The sequence below is a fragment of the Pygocentrus nattereri genome, chromosome 12 (genome assembly GCF_015220715.1).
Source record: "Pygocentrus nattereri isolate fPygNat1 chromosome 12, fPygNat1.pri, whole genome shotgun sequence".
NCBI lineage: Eukaryota > Metazoa > Chordata > Actinopteri > Characiformes > Serrasalmidae > Pygocentrus > Pygocentrus nattereri.
Window position 1 is genome coordinate 40,117,370 of NC_051222.1, and position 21,216 is coordinate 40,138,585.

At 41.1% G+C, this 21,216-nt stretch overlaps 1 protein-coding gene across 1 annotated transcript in view; it reads right to left on the reverse strand.

The window, feature by feature from the left end:
• The window catches only part of zmp:0000001082 (integrin alpha-D), a 63,698-nt gene that overhangs the window by 20,012 nt on the left and 22,470 nt on the right, over positions 1 to 21,216 (reverse strand). The window contains exons 6-14 of the mRNA XM_017684450.2: positions 17,045 to 17,175; positions 16,713 to 16,855; positions 15,051 to 15,201; positions 9,412 to 9,547; positions 9,135 to 9,208; positions 8,313 to 8,427; positions 7,738 to 7,877; positions 7,492 to 7,638; positions 2,062 to 2,259 (exon numbers count right to left, since the gene is read on the reverse strand). Of these exons, the coding sequence (XP_017539939.1) occupies positions 2,062 to 2,259; positions 7,492 to 7,638; positions 7,738 to 7,877; positions 8,313 to 8,427; positions 9,135 to 9,208; positions 9,412 to 9,547; positions 15,051 to 15,201; positions 16,713 to 16,855; positions 17,045 to 17,175 (1,235 nt within the window). The remainder of the gene's footprint in view (positions 1 to 2,061; positions 2,260 to 7,491; positions 7,639 to 7,737; positions 7,878 to 8,312; positions 8,428 to 9,134; positions 9,209 to 9,411; positions 9,548 to 15,050; positions 15,202 to 16,712; positions 16,856 to 17,044; positions 17,176 to 21,216) is intronic.

Genomic DNA, 21,216 nt, shown 5'->3' on the forward strand with positions numbered 1-21,216 from the left:
TCATAGTTCATTATTAGTGAGTTACCATGTATTCCACTTTATAATAATAATTCCAGATCATCATTAACTCATAGTTCATTAGTAATGAGTTACCATGTGTTTCACTTTATAATACTGTTCCTGATCATCATTAACTCCTAGTTCATTAGTAATGAGTTACCATGTGCTTCACTTTATAATACTGTTCCTGATCATCATTAACTCCTAGTTCATTAGTAATGAGTTACCATGTGCTTCACTTTATAATACTGTTCCTGATCATCATTAACTCCTAGTTCATTAGTAATGAGTTACCATGTGTTTCACTTTATAATACTGTTCCTGATCATCATTAACTCCTAGTTCATTAGTAATGAGTTACCATGTGTTTCACTTTATAATACTGTTCCTGATCATCATTAACTCCTAGTTCATTAGTAATGAGTTACCATGTGTTTCACTTTATAATACTGTTCCTGATCATCATTAACTCCTAGTTCATTAGTAATGAGTTACCATGTGTTTCACTTTATAATACTGCTCCTGGTCATCATTAAATCCAGTTCATTAAAAGTGAGTTACCATGTGCTTCACTTTACATTGTTCCTGATCATCATTAGCTCCTAATGAAGAACAGCAACACCTCAATCATTATCTAACAGACAGTAACTACATAATCACTTGGTAATACGTAGAGCCAAGTGATTATTTTAAGGCAGGACACAAACAGTCAGATATTTCTATGAGTCCTCTCTTCAACTGACCATGCCCTCAAAAGGACTTTAAAGGAGAACTACTGTTCAGAATAAACACTGTAACACAATGCTCCTGCAGAAAAGAATGGTGTTTTCTTTTGTAAAGATGAGACGTAAGCAGACTGAATTCTGAAGTGGTTAAGCAGTTTTCCCATTTGTAGGCTGATGTGCAAATTGGTACACACTGCCAAATATGAGTATGTGAATTAGCATTTTATGGTTTCAGATCAAAACATACACATGAGGGACACAAGTCAATGGTGTGGTGTGATGCCCCAGGCATCTCTGAGCATACCTGTTTCTGTGAATAGAAAAGGAGGATATAATCCATTCTATTGTAGAGACTGCGCACTATGAAGTGTATTTCACTATTGTTACAAGTGTTGGAATACACTACATCAGTTAAGTTCAGCAGGAACCTTGTATGTTTCAGCTATTGAGCAAATAACATTAAATTGATTGATAATTTATGAGTATTCTAAGAAAGTATACTATGAGTATTCTAAGAAACCAGAGTTACTAAGTAATTCTCTGTGAGATTAAGTAGTTATTGATTAGTTAATAGTGAACTACCCTAACCATTAGTTCACTATTACTAATTGAGTAGTTAACTAGTGGTCCTTGGTAGTTAAGAGTAGTTACTTACATGTTAATGCAGCACAACTCATTCATTCCCGCTTAGTTCCTGCTTAGTTACTTTTATAAACTGAGGAAGAGAACTGTAAATTGTTACCATATGCAGAAATAGAGAAGGGAGCAAATACTTCTGCACAGCACTGTAGTGTTAGGAATCTTGCCCAAGGACCATTTTTAGTATAGTGCTTGCCCAGGAGGACGATTGAACCACAGTCTGCACAATGGAGGGCAGAGGTCTTCCCACTACATCATACCAACAAACTACTACACTCTTCTTGACCGCCATTTTTTATATATATATATATATATATATATATATATATATATATATATTATATATAAAACATTATATCCTTCAATTTATCCTCACCAGCTTAGAATTACTGTATTTTCTTTCTCTATATAGTTATATTATGCAGTGAGTGTGGAAAAATATTGTTGATTTTTCTTGAAAGACTCTATATCTATGCACAAAACATGATAATTCAACTTTAGACTTTAATTCTATTAGATGGTAAAACTATAATTGTAGATTTAAAGACATAAGAAGTTCCTTTTGTGTAGGCTATATTTGGCACAATTAGGCTAACACTTCTTGTGAAGTTGGAGACATACTGTGCTTTGCACCTGGGGTGTAACTGGATGTACTGGGAGAACGGTTTATGCCTTGTGTTGCGTTTTTGGGATGTACCTGGCTGTAATTGGGACGTATACCCTGTGTGCGGTTCCCAAGATAGATGTAGACGGCTCCTTTACCACTGTCCTCCAGTGGAGCTCCAACAGCTATATCCTGCAGCTCATCTCCATTCAGATCTGCTACAGATGTTACAGTAGCTGCAAACTGGCCCTGAACACAGTCAGACACCTCCAGGACCTTCTCCAGTTCCATCTAAGGACAGAGAAAAGGGCAACACATAACTGGAACTGTTACCAACTACCATTGTCTTAGATTATTGGTAACACTGTAGGTGTTCATAAGGCATGACATTCACGAAGGCTTAAGACATGCTTTTTACATCAAAACAACTGGCTTAAACCTGCATAAACACGTTGAAGTTTACACTCCTTGTTTGTCACATTGTCTTACATAAAGGCTGCTTTTGAAAGCCTTGATGTCAATTTGACATAACACTTGTCAAGTGGCAAAGATTTTTCTCAAGTTGTTACTTATTATTACTTAGCTCTGTCATCCTCACTACTGTCTACATCCCACCTGAGACAGATAACCTCCAATGCATGTGACTTTTGTAAGCAACTATTAATGGACTGGAGAACGTTCTCCCTGAAGCTGCTTTTTTTGTGGTTGGGGACTTTAAAAGGGCAAACTTGAAGAAGGTTCTGCCCTAATACTACCAGCACATTAAATTTCCCACCTGAGGTGAACAGACTCTTGACCACTGCTACACCACAATCAAGGATAGTTACAAACCCCTCCTCCGCCCTGCCTTCGGCAAAGCTGATCACACTTCTATTCTTCTCCTGCCCACATACAAAGACTTAAATGGGCAAAACTGGTTCTCAGATCAGTCTATCAATGGAGTGAGGAGGCCATCTTCACACTACAAGAACTTCTGCGCCTGGCACAGACATCAATGAATACACTCCATCACAAGCTACATCAGTAAAGGCACTGAAGACATTGTACCAAAAATCAATGTCAGATCATTTTGCAACCAGAAACCCTGGATCAACACTGAGGTTCAAGCCAAAATAAGAGCTCAGGCTGCTGCCTACAACTCTGGTGACCCGGCTAGCTACAAGAAGGCCAGATATGACCTTCAAAGGACCATCAAGCTGGCCAAAAGGAGTTACAGGGACAGAGTGGAATCTAACTCTCTTGGCTCTGATCTCAGATGTATGTGGAGTGGCCTGCGCACCATTACTGACTACAAAGTAGGTGTGATCTGTGATGGGGGCTCTTCCTCCTCACTTGCAGATTATCTTAATGCTCATTATGCTCGTTTTGAGGCAACTAACACCTCACCTGCTGAGAAACTCCCAGCAGATGAGGAGAGCTACGCTCTAGCCATTCCCCTGTCTGAGGTGGTGAGATCCTTCAGGACAGTTAACCCACACAAGGCACCCGGTCCCGACAGCATCCACAGCCAGGTACTTAAAGCATGTGCCAACCAGCTGGCTGAGGTTTTCACTGATGTCTTTAACCTCTCCTTAAGACTGTCAGTGATTCCCAAGTGCTTTAAGGAAACCACAATTGTTCCAGTCCCCAAGGAATCGTCTGTCACCTGCCTGAATGACTACCACCCTGTTGCCCTGACATTTACAGTGATGAAGTGCTTTGAGCGGCTGGTCAAAGCTCACATCTGCTCAATACTTCCAGCCACCATGGACCCTCACCAATTTGCATACTGCTCCAACAGATCCACAGACGATGCCACTGCACTAACGATACACACTGCTCTCACACACCTGGACAGAAAGAACACATTTGTGAGAATGCTGTTCATAGATTACAGCTCAGCATTCAACACAATCATCCCTGCCAAACTCATTCCTAAACTCACAGACTTGGGTTTGAACTCTCATCTCTGCAGCTGGAAACCGGGCTTCCTGATGAGCAGACCCCAGGTGGTAAAAGTTGGGAACAGCTTCTCTTCCACACTGACTCTGAGCACACGGACTCCCCAGGGATGTGTGCTCAGCCTCCTCCTGTACTCCCTGTACACACATGACTGCAGCCAAACACACGTCTAACATCATCAAGTTTGCAGATGACACCACCATCCTAGGCCTCATCACTGATGGAGATGAAACAGCCTACAGAGACAAGGTCAGCACTCTGTCAGAGTGGAGCCATGACAACAATCTCTGTCTCAACATCAGCAAAACAAAGGAGATGATTGTGGACTACATGAAGCTTCAGAGGGGTGGTCACTCTCCCCTGTCCATCAGTGGAGCTGAAGTGGAGAGAGTCAGCAGTGTGAAGTTCCTCTGCATACACCTCACTGATGACCTCACTTGGACCCACCACACCAACACTATTGTGAGATCTGCCCGTCAGCATTTCTTCTTCCTGCTCAGGCTCAGGAAGTTTGGTTTGCCTCCTCAGATCCTCACCAATGTGCACCATAGAGAGCATCCTCACGGGCTGCATCACTGTCTGGTACAGCAGCTGCACCACCTGCAACCGCAAGGCCCTTAGAGGAGTGGTGAGGATGGCAGAAGCCATCATAGGCAACAAACTACCAGCCTTACAGGACATGTACCAGTCCTGCTGCCTCAGGAAGGTCAGAGAGATCTGGTCAGACAGAAGCCACCCAGCACACAGGCAGAAGATTCCGCAGCAACCAGGCTAGAACAACCCGGCTAATGAACAGTTTCAACCCACAGGCTGTCAGGCTTCTGAACAAGCTGTGAAGCTGTGGGTCCTTCCCCAAATACCATTTTTAATCAGTCACTTTGTATCATATCATCTCTATGGACAATAACACCTTAACACTAAGCCACTTTAAAGAACAACACAGTCACTCAAGTCACTTTAAAATGTATACTGTCTATGTCTTGTGTATATTGTCTTTGTTTTGTGTATATTTCACTATATTTTTGTATATTTTCTTTAGATTTTGTGTATATTTTAAATATATCAATTTAATTTTATATTTAATAAAAAATCACATATATATATATATATATATATATATATATATATATATATATATATATATATATATATATATATATATATATATATATATATATAATGATGTGATTTAAGTCTCATAAATATTCAATTCTATTTACCTAAGGGCCACAGAAAATGCTCATTTGTTCAACCAGTCTAAATGACACAACCTAATGTCAGAAATACATCAGTCAATGACTGTCAACTAGACATGCAACCTGATGAATACAACTTTTCTGACAAATTGAGATACATGTTTATGCATGTTTGTTTGTGTCTTGGCGTGCTTACATAGGTGACCCATAATCTTACAAACACAGGCCAACAGTAAAGAGTTACTGAATTATATAGGAATGTATGAATGAGTCATTGCCTGAGATGCATGCTGCTAGAAGTTTGATGTCAAGCTAGACCTACTCTGAGTGGTTCCAGGCTATGAGGTCTGAGCAATTACGCACATAGACATATTAAATAAGGTCTTTCCAGCAAATGGATGCAGTCAAAGCCACAGGAATGAGAGCAGGAGCCAGAAGATGGAAAATAAACTGCCAGATCATCTATACAATACCCCAAGGCATGGAAGGGGACAACAATGAGACCTGCGCTGCTGCAACCATGGAGGTACGACAACACCAGGACCTGAGTGGAACATTAGGGTTCATTAGGGTTGCCAATGTTGGTGAAGAATAGGCAGTCCACAAGAGCTCTGTTTGAGTCCAGGGGCTCAAAGTCAAAAGAGATCATTTTCCCCCAGAATTATTTGATTATATACAACAGTGTGCAAGAAGCTTGCAGGAGTATCATCTCGGATTACTCACCTGTATAACAAGCTGCTTAAAGTCAAAGGTCTCATGAAGACATGAAATCAGTGACATATTGTACACTGCTGGAGGTACCTAAGGCTGTGGGGGTAGAGCTGATGTGGGAGTTACACTGAGATATTACTATTCTTAAATGGTCTGACACTATGATGAAGACACTTTAGGAAATGTGAAATCGGTAGTACCAGAACACAAGTGCTACATTCAAATGATACCATCCACAATGTAATCCCCTATCTAATAAGAACAGCCAAAGTCTGTGGTACCATTTTCTAGTACATTAATTTTACTCAACCCATCCCATTTGTAAGGCACTCAGGACAATGTTCTTGTTTTCACAGCCAGAAGTCAGTACAATGATGCCATCTCACAGTAGTCTATTCCAAATAAATATTGCTCCTTTTGAAAGGAATATCCTAGACTTTGTTGGACCACAAGAGAAGACAAAAAAAGAAATGACTCTGGACAATGTATATAATTTATGATGACATGATGACGACACACAGTTCTGATCTTCAAAGAGGAGGACAATCCGCAGGACTAGCTGACAAAAGCCAGGAGGAGTGAGGAACAATTCTATTGTCTTTGTTTGTTTGGTTTGTTCTTTTGTTCACCTACAAAAAGTTCCCTGACGTGTTCACAGGATTCTTACCATTTGAGCTGATGTATGGTCAATCAGAACCTCTGGGCTGGGAGCAAACAAAAGGGTCATGTAACAGGGAAAGGTGCAGTTGACTATGTACTATAGAGAGCCATTAAGGTGCAGAAAGATCTGGTATCACAAGCATTTCTGCCAGTGAACATTTGCTCCATAATACAGAGTCTTACTCTCTACACTCTACCACCAGCAAGCAAAAGCAGAAGACCCCTACACATCACCAAGAAAGTGGGCCCTGAGACATATTAGGTGAACCAAAGACAAGGAAAAACTGAAATACCAGATTAACCTCTTCAAGGCCTAGAAAGGTAAGGGGCTGCACTCCAGCAACATCCTTGCTTTTGCCCCAGGCACAGTGAATTTAATGAACTTTCTCCTCAAAGATGATGGGCCAGGATCCATAATTTTCCTGTATCAATGGCCAAGATCTTCAATCTTCTGGAAAGGATTGTAAGAGACAGGTTCATAGTAAACCTCTTTAAAGGTTACTGGTAAGTCCCTATGAAGGAGTGGACAAGGACACAGCAGTGGTTTGTTCCAGTTCATGCTCGGTGGGCTCTGAGGCCCCAGTGTCATTCCAGCATCAGATAGACCAAATATTCAAGAATCAAGTTCTTCAAATATTTAAGGGAGAGCAACCTGGATCAAGACTATAAAAGAGGAAAATTACCCACGGTACCCAATGGTACCTCAAGATCTGACCATTTTAGTTCTTAAGTCATCAAACAAGCAAGATGAGTATTATCACTGACCATTTCTCTAGACTGCTAGCACTCCATCTCAAGACAGGAGAGTGGTCCTGGATAAAGTAACCATATTAAACTGTGTACAACAGAGGGTATTTGTCCACAAATTTTTAACAGAAGTATAATGTAAATCTACTGATCATAGGAAACTATTTCAACATTAAACACGTACATATTTTAACACAAATCAAATATTTTGAGGTGTGATTGAAAAACCCAAAGGACATTGTAGCTGTAGAGGAAGACTGTACTGTACCTCATTTGTGAGCCTGTAGACGTACATCCTGCCTTCTCTTCGTGGCTGAGCCTGGTAGTACAGAGGAGCTCCAACCACAAGAAAGTCAGTTTCACCATCCGAGTCCAGGTCCAGCAAACAGAGAGATGCACCAAAGTATGAGCCGACCTGCAGAGGGATTGTTTATGGTCCAGAATCAGCTGAGAGACAATATAATATAAAAGCAATACAAGAATAAGTGAAGGTTGAGTTCTTTGAGTTACTGGCCTGTTCTCCTTTGACTCTGGTGGTGATATCCCATGTGTTCTGCTTCCTGAAGAGAGTGACCTGACCATTGTAATTGGACCTTGGAGCTCCAGAGAACAGAAGAGAGACTTTACCTCTCAGTCCAACTGCTGTGGAGTAACCTAAACAGACCAGCAATGTTAAAAAGTATTAGTAGTAATAGTAAGTACGCTTTTAACACCTTAAAATCCCAGCTTAGTACATATTAAGGCTTATTTTTCAGTAACTACCAGTAAAAACTGGCTGAGCTATTCTTAGGTGGAGAAGTGCATAATAAAACTTTGGGTTTTGGCCATTTAACCACACATTTCTACATAAACACACCACAACAATCACAAAGCACATAACATTATAATGTAACAAAAAGCAACCAAGAAATCACAGAAGTGGTAGAAAATGTTCTACCACAGCGGAACCCAATCTGCAACACATAGTGATGAAGGAAAAATGTGGATTGTCTTGGGGGCCTGATGACTGGGTTTAGAACCAGTTCTACTACACAAAGCAAATACATACAGTAAACTACTAATCAAAGGCATATATATAGTATAATGTACCCATGTAGGAGTCGTTGTTCAGCTTTGGGTCTTTGATTTCTACTTCTGTGGCTCCAACTTCATAAAGCATTCCACGCCATTTATTTGATCCAACCGCTCCCAGAACCAGAACATCCTGCAGAAAAATAGAAGCAGCAAATTTAAAGAGCATGTTACATGATATCACTGCATGTTAGATTAGTGTAAACATGTCTGTAATATAGAAAATTATTAGTAGTTGTCTTTTATTGGCTATTTTAGTAGTAATAAAAAGTTTAGTAACATTTTACTGCCATTAAAAAATGACTCTATTCAGCAATGACAAAAATACATCTCATCTCATTTGAATGTTTTGTTGTCACAATATTTTACATAAAGAGAGACAAACATCACTATTGTAGTGTATGATTCACTCATTAATTATAGATTCTACAGAAAAAAGTAATGTGAAAGTCTTTTTTGAGTGCATCAAATTAAAAAAATAGTACAGGTCCATGCACAGGCATTTTGAGAGGCTGGGGCAATGATTTCAAGTGTACTAAGCTTTACACATTACCATTTAAAACATTTTGTAATTAGAATGAACCTTAGAGTTTATTTAAAAGTTTTTGTCAGAATAATTGAAAAAATTTGCCTCCCATATTGTTGAAAATATCCAGACACTTTCTTTCGCTGTGTTCTTGGTGAGATTTCTGATGTTCTTTATATCTGTTGGAGTTATGAGGGGGAAAATGCTAGAATTTTTTTTCTCATTTTAAAGATTTATGCTAGCAGAAACAGGAGATCAATAGATTTAGTGATAGTTATTTTGAGGCACTGAGGCTGGAATATGTTTAGTTATACTTTATCATAGACGGCGCTGAAGCCACTTTGAGACAACTCCTTTGTCCATTCCCGGTGTCCACCACTCTGATCTCCTGAACAAGGGAAATACAGGATTTATTAGGACACTTCAGCTGATTTCACAAAACCTTTTGAAGTGCATTAAAAGCAGAAAAACAAAAAAAACAAACAAAAAAGGCCTTCTAGGTATTCTTAGATACAGTCATAATCTCATATACGCACTACAGTGCTGCTTCATGTGAGCTATAAAGCTCTGTACTTGTACTTTTCCTGATACCTTCAATGTTGTAGATCTTATTTTGCAGCTTATCCAAAAGTCCTTCCAGCCCACTGTAGTCATCAATCTGGAATGTGTTATTTTCTTTGGGAGCTGAAGAAAAAATTCTGAGCTTTTTTATGTCTACGTTCCCCACCTGTTAAAGACAAAAACGTTCACTGCAATGTGGTGATGGGTAGATAACAGCAGAAGATTTCCTGCTTCATTTAGTGAAAACACAAGGACAATTGAGCTGCTGTTGTACTACATGACATATCTAAGCTTCAAAGCGAATTTCTCAAGAACCATGTTTAACAATTGGAATGACCTTTGGGAAAAAAATGTTTGAGTCAGGGTCTCTTAGGCCTAGGGGCTCTAATACAGTTCCAGAGGGGAGACTAACGTTGATTATGAATTTCTGTTGGGTGAGCTCGTTACTGAGGGAGGGTCCTGGACTAAAAAGCATTGAGTTCTGAACTTCAAGCACATTTTTAGTGCAAGGCTAAACATATATGATTTGTGTCACAGGGCCTGCTGAGGACGGAAGGCCTAGTCATCCCGTTATTATAAACATGGTTTATCTTTTTTTTTTTTTATACTGTAGAACAAATAATGTTCAATCAGTATTTCCATCTTTCCATCTGGTCATTGCTGCATGTCTGCCTGCACCCAAGGATGTCAAAGCAGCCCAGCCTGCACCTGAGGATGTTTGTCCAGCCATTGGTCCAGTCCTCTGTCCAGAGTCACTTGTTCAGTGTCGTGTCCTGTCTGATTCTCCTGTCCAGTGTCTTGTGTAGTTTTCTGTCCAACTCTCAGTCTAGGCCTTGTACCTAGTTATGGTCCCTCCTCCTTCTGAGCTCCTGTGGCAAGGGCTTTTGATTTTGTTCCGTAGGAGCTGTACATTTGGAGGCGGGGTCCTGTAATGTCTGCCCTGCTCTCATCGGTGTTGCTTTCCTGCCCTGTTGCCCATGTGCTGCTGCTTGTTTATTTTCTTTCTCCGACTTGGCTCTTCTTCTGTATCTTCCCTCTTGTCTCATTCAGGACATCAAGGTTCCTGCATTTGTTTGGGCATTTTTTGTCCTCCTTGCTCCTCCTCACATAATGCTCCTCACCTAAGGTCTGTTCATTTCCTCTTCCCTTCATGATTCCCAACTGTCTCTTGTCTCTTGTCCCTGTATGTCTTATGTACCCCCTGTTTTCAGTCTTTTCCTTGTCACACATTGTTTGTATGTGAGGTTGTTTACATTTGTTACTGTACACAACACTACTGTTTACATCTGTTACTGCTCAGAACGCTACTGTTTACATCTGGTACTGCACAGAACGCTACTGTTTACATCTGGTACTGCACACAACACTACTGTTTACTTCTGGTACTGCACACAACACTACTGTTTACTTCTGGTACTGCACAGAACGCTACTGTTTACATCTGGTACTGCACAGAACGCTACTGTTTACATCTGGTACTGCACACAACACTACTGTTTACTTCTGGTACTGCACAGAACCCCACTGTTTACATCTGGTACTGCACACAACACTACTGTTTACATCTGTTACTGCACAGAACGCTACTGTTTACTTCTGGTACTGCACAGAACGCTACTGTTTACATCTGGTACTGCACACAACACTACTGTTTACATCTGGTACTGCACAGAACGCTACTGTTTACTTCTGTTACTGCACAGAACGCCACTGTTTACATCTATTACTGCACAGAACGCTACTGTTTACATCTGTTACTGCACACATCGCTACTGTTTACATCTGTTACTGCACACAACGCTACTGTTTACATCTGGTACTGCACACAACGCTACTGTTTACATCTGGTACTGCACACAACGCTACTGTTTACATCTGGTACTGCACACAACACTACTGTTTACATCTGTTACTGCACAGAACGCTACTGTTTACATCTGGTACTGTACAGAACGCTACTGTTTACATCTGTTACTGCACAGAACGCTACTGTTTACATCTGGTACTGCACAGAATGCTACTGTTTACATCTGTTACTGCACAGAACGCTACTGTTTACATCTGTTACTGTACACAACGCTACTGTTTACATCTGGTACTGCACACAACGCTACTGTTTACATCTGTTACTGCACAGAACGCTACTGTTTACATCTGTTACTGTACACAACGCTACTGTTTACATCTGGTACTGCACAGAACGCTACTGTTTACATCTGTTACTGCACAGAACGCTACTGTTTACATCTGTTACTGCACAGAACCCCACTGTTTACATCTGTTACTGCACAGAACGCCACTGTTTACATCTGTTACTGCACAGAACCCCACTGTTTACATCTGGTACTGCACAGAACCCCACTGTTTACATCTGTTACTGCACACAACGCTACTGTTTACATCTGTTACTGCACAGAACGCTACTGTTTACATCTGGTACTGCTCAGAACGCTACTGTTTACATCTGTTACTGCACAGAACGCTACTGTTTACATCAGTTACTGCACAGAACGCTACTGTTTACATCTGGTACTGCTCAGAATGCTACTGTTTACATCTGGTACTGTACAGAACGCTACTGTTTACATCTATTACTGCACACAACGCTACTGTTTACATCTGGTACTGCACACAACGCTACTGTTTACATCTGTTACTGCACAGAACGCTACTGTTTTTACATCTGGTACTGCACAGAACGCTACTGTTTACATCTGTTACTGCACAGAACGCCACTGTTTACATCTGTTACTGCACAGAACGCTACTGTTTACATCTGGTACTGCACACAACACTACTGTTTACATCTGGTACTGCACAGAACGCTACTGTTTACATCTGGTACTGCTCAGAACGCTACTGTTTACATCTGTTACTGCACAGAACCCCACTGTTTACATCTGTTACTGCACAGAACGCCACTGTTTACATCTGTTACTGCACAGAACGCCACTGTTTACATCTGTTACTGCACAGAACCCCACTGTTTACATCTGGTACTGCACAGAACCCCACTGTTTACATCTGGTACTGCACACAACACTACTGTTTACATCTGGTACTGCACAGAACGCTACTGTTTACATCTGGTACTGCTCAGAATGCTACTGTTTACATCAGTTACTGCACAGAACGCTACTGTTTACATCTGGTACTGCTCAGAATGCTACTGTTTACATCTGGTACTGCACAGAACGCTACTGTTTACATCTGTTACTGTACACAACGCTACTGTTTACATCTGGTACTGCACAGAACGCCACTGTTTACATCTGGTACTGCACAGAACGCCACTGTTTACATCTGGTACTGCACAGAACGCCACTGTTTACATCTGTTACTGCACAGAACCCCACTGTTTACATCTGTTACTGCACAGAACGCCACTGTTTACATCTGTTACTGCACAGAACCCCACTGTTTACATCTGGTACTGCACAGAACGCTACTGTTTACATCTGGTACTGCACACAACGCTACTGTTTACATCTGGTACTGCACAGAACGCTACTGTTTACATCTGGTACTGCACACAACGCTACTGTTTACATCTGGTACTGCACACAACGCTACTGTTTACATCTGGTACTGCACAGAACGCTACTGTTTACATCTGGTACTGCACAGAACCCCACTGTTTACATCTGGTACTGCACAGAACGCTACTGTTTACATCTGGTACTGCACACAACGCTACTGTTTACATCTGGTACTGCACAGAACCCCACTGTTTACATCTGGTACTGCACAGAACGCTACTGTTTACATCTGGTACTGCACACAACGCTACTGTTTACATCTGGTACTGCACAGAACGCTACTGTTTACATCTGGTACTGCTCAGAACGCTACTGTTTACATCTGGTACTGCACAGAACGCTACTGTTTACATCAGTTACTGCACAGAACGCTACTGTTTACATCTGTTACTGCACAGAACGCTACTGTTTACATCTGTTACTGCACAGAACCCCACTGTTTACATCTGTTACTGCACAGAACGCCACTGTTTACATCTGTTACTGCACAGAACCCCACTGTTTACATCTGTTACTGCACAGAACCCCACTGTTTACATCTGTTACTGCACAGAACGCCACTGTTTACATCTGGTACTGCACAGAACGCTACTGTTTACATCTGTTACTGCACAGAACGCCACTGTTTACATCTGGTACTGCACAGAACGCTACTGTTTACATCTGTTACTGCACAGAACGCCACTGTTTACATCTGGTACTGCACAGAACGCCACTGTTTACATCTGGTACTGCACAGAACGCTACTGTTTACATCTGGTACTGCACATAACGCTACTGTTTACATCTGGTACTGCACATAACGCTACTGTTTACATCTATTACTGCACACAACGCTACTGTTTACATCTGGTACTGCACAGAACGCTACTGTTTACATCTGTTACTGTACACAACGCTACTGTTTACATCTGGTACTGCACAGAACACTACTGTTTACATCTGGTACTGCACAGAACGCTACTGTTTACATCTGGTACTGCACAGAACGCTACTGTTTACATCTGGTACTGCACAGAACGCTACTGTTTACATCTGGTACTGCACATAACGCTACTGTTTACATCTATTACTGCACACAACGCTACTGTTTACATCTGGTACTGCACAGAACGCTACTGTTTACATCTGTTACTGTACACAACGCTACTGTTTACATCTGGTACTGCACAGAACGCTACTGTTTACATCTGTTACTGTACACAACGCTACTGTTTACATCTGTTACTGCGCAGAACGCTACTGTTTACATCTGGTACTGCTCAGAACGCTACTGTTTACATCTGTTACTGCACAGAACGCTACTGTTTACATCTGTTACTGCACAGAACGCTACTGTTTACATCTGTTACTGCACAGAACGCTACTGTTTACATCTGTTACTGCACAGAACGCTACTGTTTACATCTGGTACTGCTCAGAACGCTACTGTTTACATCTGTTACTGCACAGAACGCTACTGTTTACATCTGTTACTGCACAGAACGCTACTGTTTACATCTGGTACTGCACACAACACTACTGTTTACATCTGTTACTGAGATTTCATTAAGATTGTGTTTGGTGAATGGAGCACCAACATTGTACAGTGTATCTACCTGTTTTTGCTGTGCATATGACAATAAAACTAACACTGAGCAATTAGGAGGCGGCCACATGTGCGACTTATTAGTGAGATTTATTAAGAGCAAATCCAAACTTGGTGTCGACGTAGTCCAGGGTCATAGAGCCAACACGGATCGAATGGGGGACAGACATGATGAAAGTAAACACAGAACTCCAAACAGGCCAGAATGAACAAAAACAACACACTAGCATACAAAACAAATGCGAGAATACAATATAAAGACTGACAAACACCTAGGAAAGACACAGGGCTTAAATACAAGAGGGCTAACAAGGGATTACAGGACACAGGTGGAAAACAATCAAGAGTGGAGTTAGAAAACAAGGGGGCCAGACTGGGAAGGAATCAAAACAAGGAATGCACATGGAAGACTGGGAGGGCCAATCGACAAAAACTCTTGAATTTAAACTTTGTGATGCAGCTATATGCCTTGGTTAAATCCAATAAACAGTAAATTAGTAGGCATTGTGTGATTGTTTGGTGTGCTGCTTTAATGAACTCACCCCAATAACAAAGCGAGTGATGTGCTTAACTTCACACCTCTTTATAACATCTTTAGTGTTAAAATCAGTTGGAGTTCCATCTGTGATGATGACCAGGGCTTTTCTAGCATCAGGATCCGCACCAGAAGAAAGATTATTAAAGAGGTTTACTCTGGAAACACAAACAGAGCTGTCTTAACAAAAATCTTTTCAAATAAAAATACAGTTACAGTCACATTTCAGGATCCATTTATTGTGATACATTTCATCTAAATGAAACACAGCTGTCAGTCTAATGTTGCACTCAGCCATCATCTTGTTCATAGCATGGCTTTTTTCAGGGTTGACAGTTCTAACTAATACAAAGAAGAAAAAATCTTTAAAATCAAATCTTTATTTAACAGTTACAGTTATCGCTTCTTTTGTATAAATTACAAGAAAAGAAATAAACACAACCAAATCCTTGGACAAAATACTTAAAAATAGTAAGTGTTGTGTGCAGTGGTGAAATCTGTAAAATTAAATTACAATAAACCTAATTAACTCATTGACTTGTTAGGACTAGTTTAATAGGTCAATAGGAACTGTCAGCAGATGAGAATTCCAGAGCATAATTTACTCTTTGACTCTCTAAAACTTCTGCTAACATTGAACAGCCATGAGTTCCTCCAAGAAGCTGGCTGAGGATCTGAAAATGAGACTAACTGATGCCTGCAAAGCATGAGATGGCTGTAAAAACACATTAAAGAGTGTCCAGCTCACAAGTTCCACTGTCAGAAATGTCATTCAGAAATGGCAGTTAAGTGAAGTAGAAGTCAAGGAAAAATCTTGGAATCTCAAATAGACCTGCTCAAATGCTGGCCAGAAAGGCAAAGCAAAACCCCACTATGACAGCAAAGGACCCGCAGGAAGGATTAGCTGACACAGTTGTGGTGGGGCAGTATTTTACAGACCATCGCAAACATGATCTGCATGGAAAAGTCATCAGAAGGAAACCTTATCTGCGACCTCATCGCAAAAGTCAGTGTCTGAAGTCTGCAAAACATCAGCCAGAGGCATTCTGGACAGATGAAGTTAAAATAAAACCATATGGCCAAAGTGGCCACAGTTATCCTTCGAGAAAAAAAGAGCATTTGATGAAAGGAACACCGTGTTCACTGTTCAGCATGAATGGATGTGGTTTGTTTTAGGGTTGTGTGACAGCCAGTGGCTCAGGAAACAATGCACAGGTAGATGCAAGAACTTGCTGAATATCAGCAAATTGTTAAAGTAAATGTTATACAGTCAGTCATGAAACTGAAGTTACAAGGGGCTGACTTCGGACAATGATTCAAAACATACCTCAAAATTTACCTTCAAACATCTACTCCAAGGAATGCAAGCTGAAGCTTTTGGAATGGCCCTCACAGCCCCCTGACCTGAACATCATTGACAGTCTGTGGGTAGATCCTCTGTCAAAACAGCCCAAGAATACTGCAGAACTAGAAGTGTTCTGTAATGAAGACTGGGTATGATCTCTTGAACTCCAGGCCATGGATGGCTGTGGCATCATTGGGGACTAAGTTCAGTAGGACCAATGTTTAGACGGATGTTCCACTTGAGATCTGAGACCTGAATTAGTAAAATAGAGCACTGATCCCAGCCTACTTTCTCTCCTTTAGTAGAAAGTCACAGATTACTTACAGAACATAGTCAATAGCCTGGTGGGTGTTTGTGAGATCCTTCATATGCTCCTCTTCATCAAGCTTTTTCTGAGCTGTGCCATTCATGTAATCATTAAAGGTGAAAACGGTCCGGGGAACTGCAGAAAACTGGACAGCAGCAAACTAAACACAGACAAGAAACACACATTGACTGCAGTGACTACTCTGAATGCAATGACTGCAATTTTTGCAAGGGGATTCTTGGCAGTATTGATTTTATTGACAGCATTGACTAAATTAATTTTTTCTTTTTTCTTTTTTTTTTAAATAAATGAAGCAAAAATTGAAAATTACACTTAAAGGTGTGTTTACCTTAAAGAATGAGTTATTAAGTTGAGTTGTAATTTTCCAGATGAAGTTTTTATTCTTCTTAAAGTCCTCGGTTTTCATGCTGGAAGAGCCATCGAACAAGAAGACCAAGTTCACCACACTTTTTGTGCACTCTGTAGAAAAATTGCACACAGGAAATTATTCCAGATTTTCTGGACCTGCAGTACTTTGTAAAATCAAAGGAAAATGCTTTCTAAATTTGGGATTCATTTCATTATGAGAAGCAGCAAATTTCACCAACTTCTAAGACTGAACTTTGAAGGTGTGGAAAAGTATGCAGATGTTTTTTTGAAAAACTGAAAGTAAGTCTCAGCGAAAAGGTCAAACCTCAGAAAATTGGGGTGTATTTTTCTGAAGGTGTGAAATCATGCCCAGTCTTGTATCTAGACGATAAAAACATCATCCCAATGGAAATAACCACTACACCCATGGACAACGTGGATGAAGATATTAGGCAGGGTTAGCTCAAGAAGCTCCTTCAAATTGTCCTCCTGACTTAACATATAGTAGCGTGTTCGAGAAATGTTCTGCACATTAATTTTGGGTAATTGTTCTCCAGCAATAATTCTCTGGGTTTATTCACACAAAGACTCTTATTGTGAAAGCAGGGCTAGCCTTCCTTAACTGCATTTATGCCTTACAACAAGAAGAACTTGGTCAGTCTAGAACTGGAGATGCAAGAGTGCAGACATAAGTCTGGAGCTTAGGCTTAGAGTTAACTCTTAGCCAACATTCTTCTTGTTCATGGTGCAGCTGTGGCCAACTACAGCAGTTAATAAAGCACAGCAACTTGTGCAAAAGCTGTGTGTCTCTTTGAATAGCGATCAAATGCTACGTATGTACATTTGTATCCACTGAAATCCGTTTTTGGCATATTCAGATTGTATCCAGATTTTTACAGATGTGTCTCAGTCTGGACGCTCTGGACACTCAAATCGGATTTCAAAGAGTCTTTTTCGTCACTCGCAACTCGACAATCAGCAACGATGTGGCATCCAGAGTGAAGAAGTGCTGGGTTTGAAGAGCTGCAGAGATTCATGATGAAGAGAGTTCTGAAGAGTTTGGAGGGGAGATGATGCTCCTCCATGTCTCCTGAGTCCGCACTTGAAATCAGCCTAAATCGTTACCACGGCAACCTATGTTGATAGACTGGTGATGTCTGGATACTCTGATCTGATCACTTGTGAATAAGAGAGCGGACAGTCGAATCAAAAGAGCAGTTCATTGATGGTGGAAGACCCCATTGATATGGGACACACCCACTGTGGGGTGGGTGGAACGCAGGTAGGGGGTGTATTGATGCCCAGTGGACAATAAAGGGGAGCACACCCAGGTGAGTCTAAGTCCCCTTTGGTCAAACAAAGGGACAACGGGATTGTTTGGCGTGTTGCTGTCGCTGTTGGAAGAACTTGGCCTGGTAAGTTTATACATGGTCTGTAATTGTTAGTAGTAAGCTGGTAGTGAAAGCCTGGAGTCTGCAGAGTGTATTTTAAGACTACCTTTGATTTGTTTTTACTGTGCGTGCATCGGCAGGAGTAGCCAACCAGGTGAGAACCGGAGAAGTCAAGGTAGCGGACGTAACGGTAGGTTGCTGGGTTACTGCTGTTTCTGCTGTTGTGAAACATGGCCTGTCCGGTAAGAGTGCCTTAGCCACTGGGTGAACCTATCCGGTTGAGTGGGCTGCCCGGGTGCTTTGGTTGGGCTATTTTGGGTTTTCTTATTTTTGATTGTGTAATGTTGCTGTGGGTGATTTTAGTTGGTGAGGTTGGTGTTGTGTGGCTACTGGTGTCATCGATTAGTAGTATCTTTGTGGAAGGGCTCCCTGGGTTCAGGCACTTCCTTGGCCACACTTAGCCTCTGTAATTAGTCTGAATCCCACACGGTTATTGATAGAACAAGAAACCTTTAATATTATAATTACTAAGTGCCCTTTTTATATAATGATTACTTAAAATAAAATGTATTTTGAATTAATATTCAGATTGATGCACGTGCGTTATTGGCTGGCTCTTACACTCTTTCAGTTGAGTGGCCTGTGAAGGGGCCCCACCTTCCCCATATTACAGGGGTGGTGTGGTCAGTGCTCTATATACTGTTGGTGTATCCCTAAGCACAAACTTCGGGTACTTTACTGTACGAATATCACACCTAATACCTGTGAACTTCATCACAATTGTATAATATTAATCAATATGACATTTATGAGTCACGCATGTATGGAAAGAGCTACTCTGCTCCTTGGTTGCTACTTTTTATAATACAAGGCCATTTGATTTATTTAGTGTATGCAAGGAAAAGCAACATCAAAAGGAAAAAACAGATGAGGTGATGTGTGGTGCAGTGTCCCCATCCCACCCCCAGGGGAGACTCCTGAGACCTGCCCAGTCTGGAATGACTCATTGTTACACATACCTGCAGCTCAATCAGGGACTCATTTGGTCAAACATGCATACACCTATGTTTGGCTTGGAGCCTCACAAAGTTTCTGTTGTATTTAAACTAGTATTGAGCAATTATTTCTTTGTTTGTTACTTCCTTGTACTTGCTTTTTTACCTCGTCCTTACCGGTCTTCTTTCTGACCTGTGCCCACCTTGTGGCCAGTGATCACTGGAAAGCCCCTAACAGAGCTGCTCTACACATGCTGCCTGCCTACAAGCCCCTTTTGTTTATAAAATAAAATAGGAAAATTATATAAATATAAAAATAAATCAGGAATTTGTGAAGAGTTGGAAGTTCGCTGCCTGATCACTGCACTACTATGAATCGGTCCATGGGATATTAGTGCTATCATTTAACCTCCAGGAGAACTGATTAAAACTAGACTAAAACAGTTCTACTCCAGTCTTCTCCAGCACTAATCCCAATTATTACTCTACTACATAAATTAAAACATATACTAATATTCCGTAATATTATACAATCTTTGCAGAGTAGCAAGCAAGCAAGCAAAATTTATTTATATAGTGCTTTTTACAACAGGTGTTGTCACAAAGCAGCTTTACAGAACAATCAGCATTACAGAGAGAAGAGAAAAGAAGAGAGAAACTCCGGGTCCGAGCCCCCATGAGCAAGCCAGCGGCGACGGTGGCAAGGAAAAACTCCCTAAAAGAGGAAGAAACCTTGAGAGGAACCAAGACTCAGAAGGGGAACCCATCCTCCTCTGGTCGACACCGGACAGCGAACATTATTAGTAAGAAGTTTTATAGTAAAGTGGGAAAAGAAAGAGAGAGATCTGAGGGTGAGGACTGCACAGCGCTGTACAGCAAGAAGCTCAGTGGTGGTCAAACCGGTCCAGAAGGCTGGTGAGCAGCGGCACCAATCAAGGCAGTAGAGGCAACAGCATCAGGCGCACAGGATGGGCAGCTGATCAGCTCGGCAGAGAAAGGAGAAGAAAAAAAACAAAAAAAAAAACAGAGTTAATACTGTAAAGAGTGGCTGACCACAGATTACAGTAAAACAGAGCGTAGAGTGTAGACTCCAGCAGGTCTAGACCTGACAGGGAAGACTAATCACCAAATGCTACACTGTACAAATAAGTTTTTAGCCTAGACTTAAAGATTGGGGCTGTGTCTGATTCCCGAACATTAGCAGGAAGATTATTCCAGAGCTGGGGGGCTTTGTATGAGAAGCTCCGCCCCCTGATGGAGCTTTATTAGTTCTAGGTACCAGTAGTGAGTAGCACCTTGTGATCTGAGTAGGCGTGATGGTTCATAGTGGGAGAGGAGCTCACTCAGGTACTGAGGGGCGAGTCCGTTTAGAGCTTTATAGGTCAGTAATAGGATTTTATAATCAATGTGAAATTTGACTGGTAACCAGTGCAGGGCTGATAAAACTGGACTAATATGGTCAAACTTCCTAGTTCTTGTGAGACTCTGGCTGCAGCGTTCTGGACTAGCTGAAGCTTGTTAAGGCTTTTGCTGTGACATCCAGACAGCAGGGCATTACAATAATCTAGCCTTGAAGTGATAAATGCATGAACTAGCTTTTCTGCATCCTGTAGAGATAATGAATTTCTTAATTTAGCGATATTGCGGAGATGCAGGAAGGCTGTTCTAGTGATATTAGATATATGTGTGTCGAAGGAGAGATCAGCGTCTATCATGACACCAAGATTTTTAACAGATAGGCTTGATGAAACTGAGAGATTGTTAAG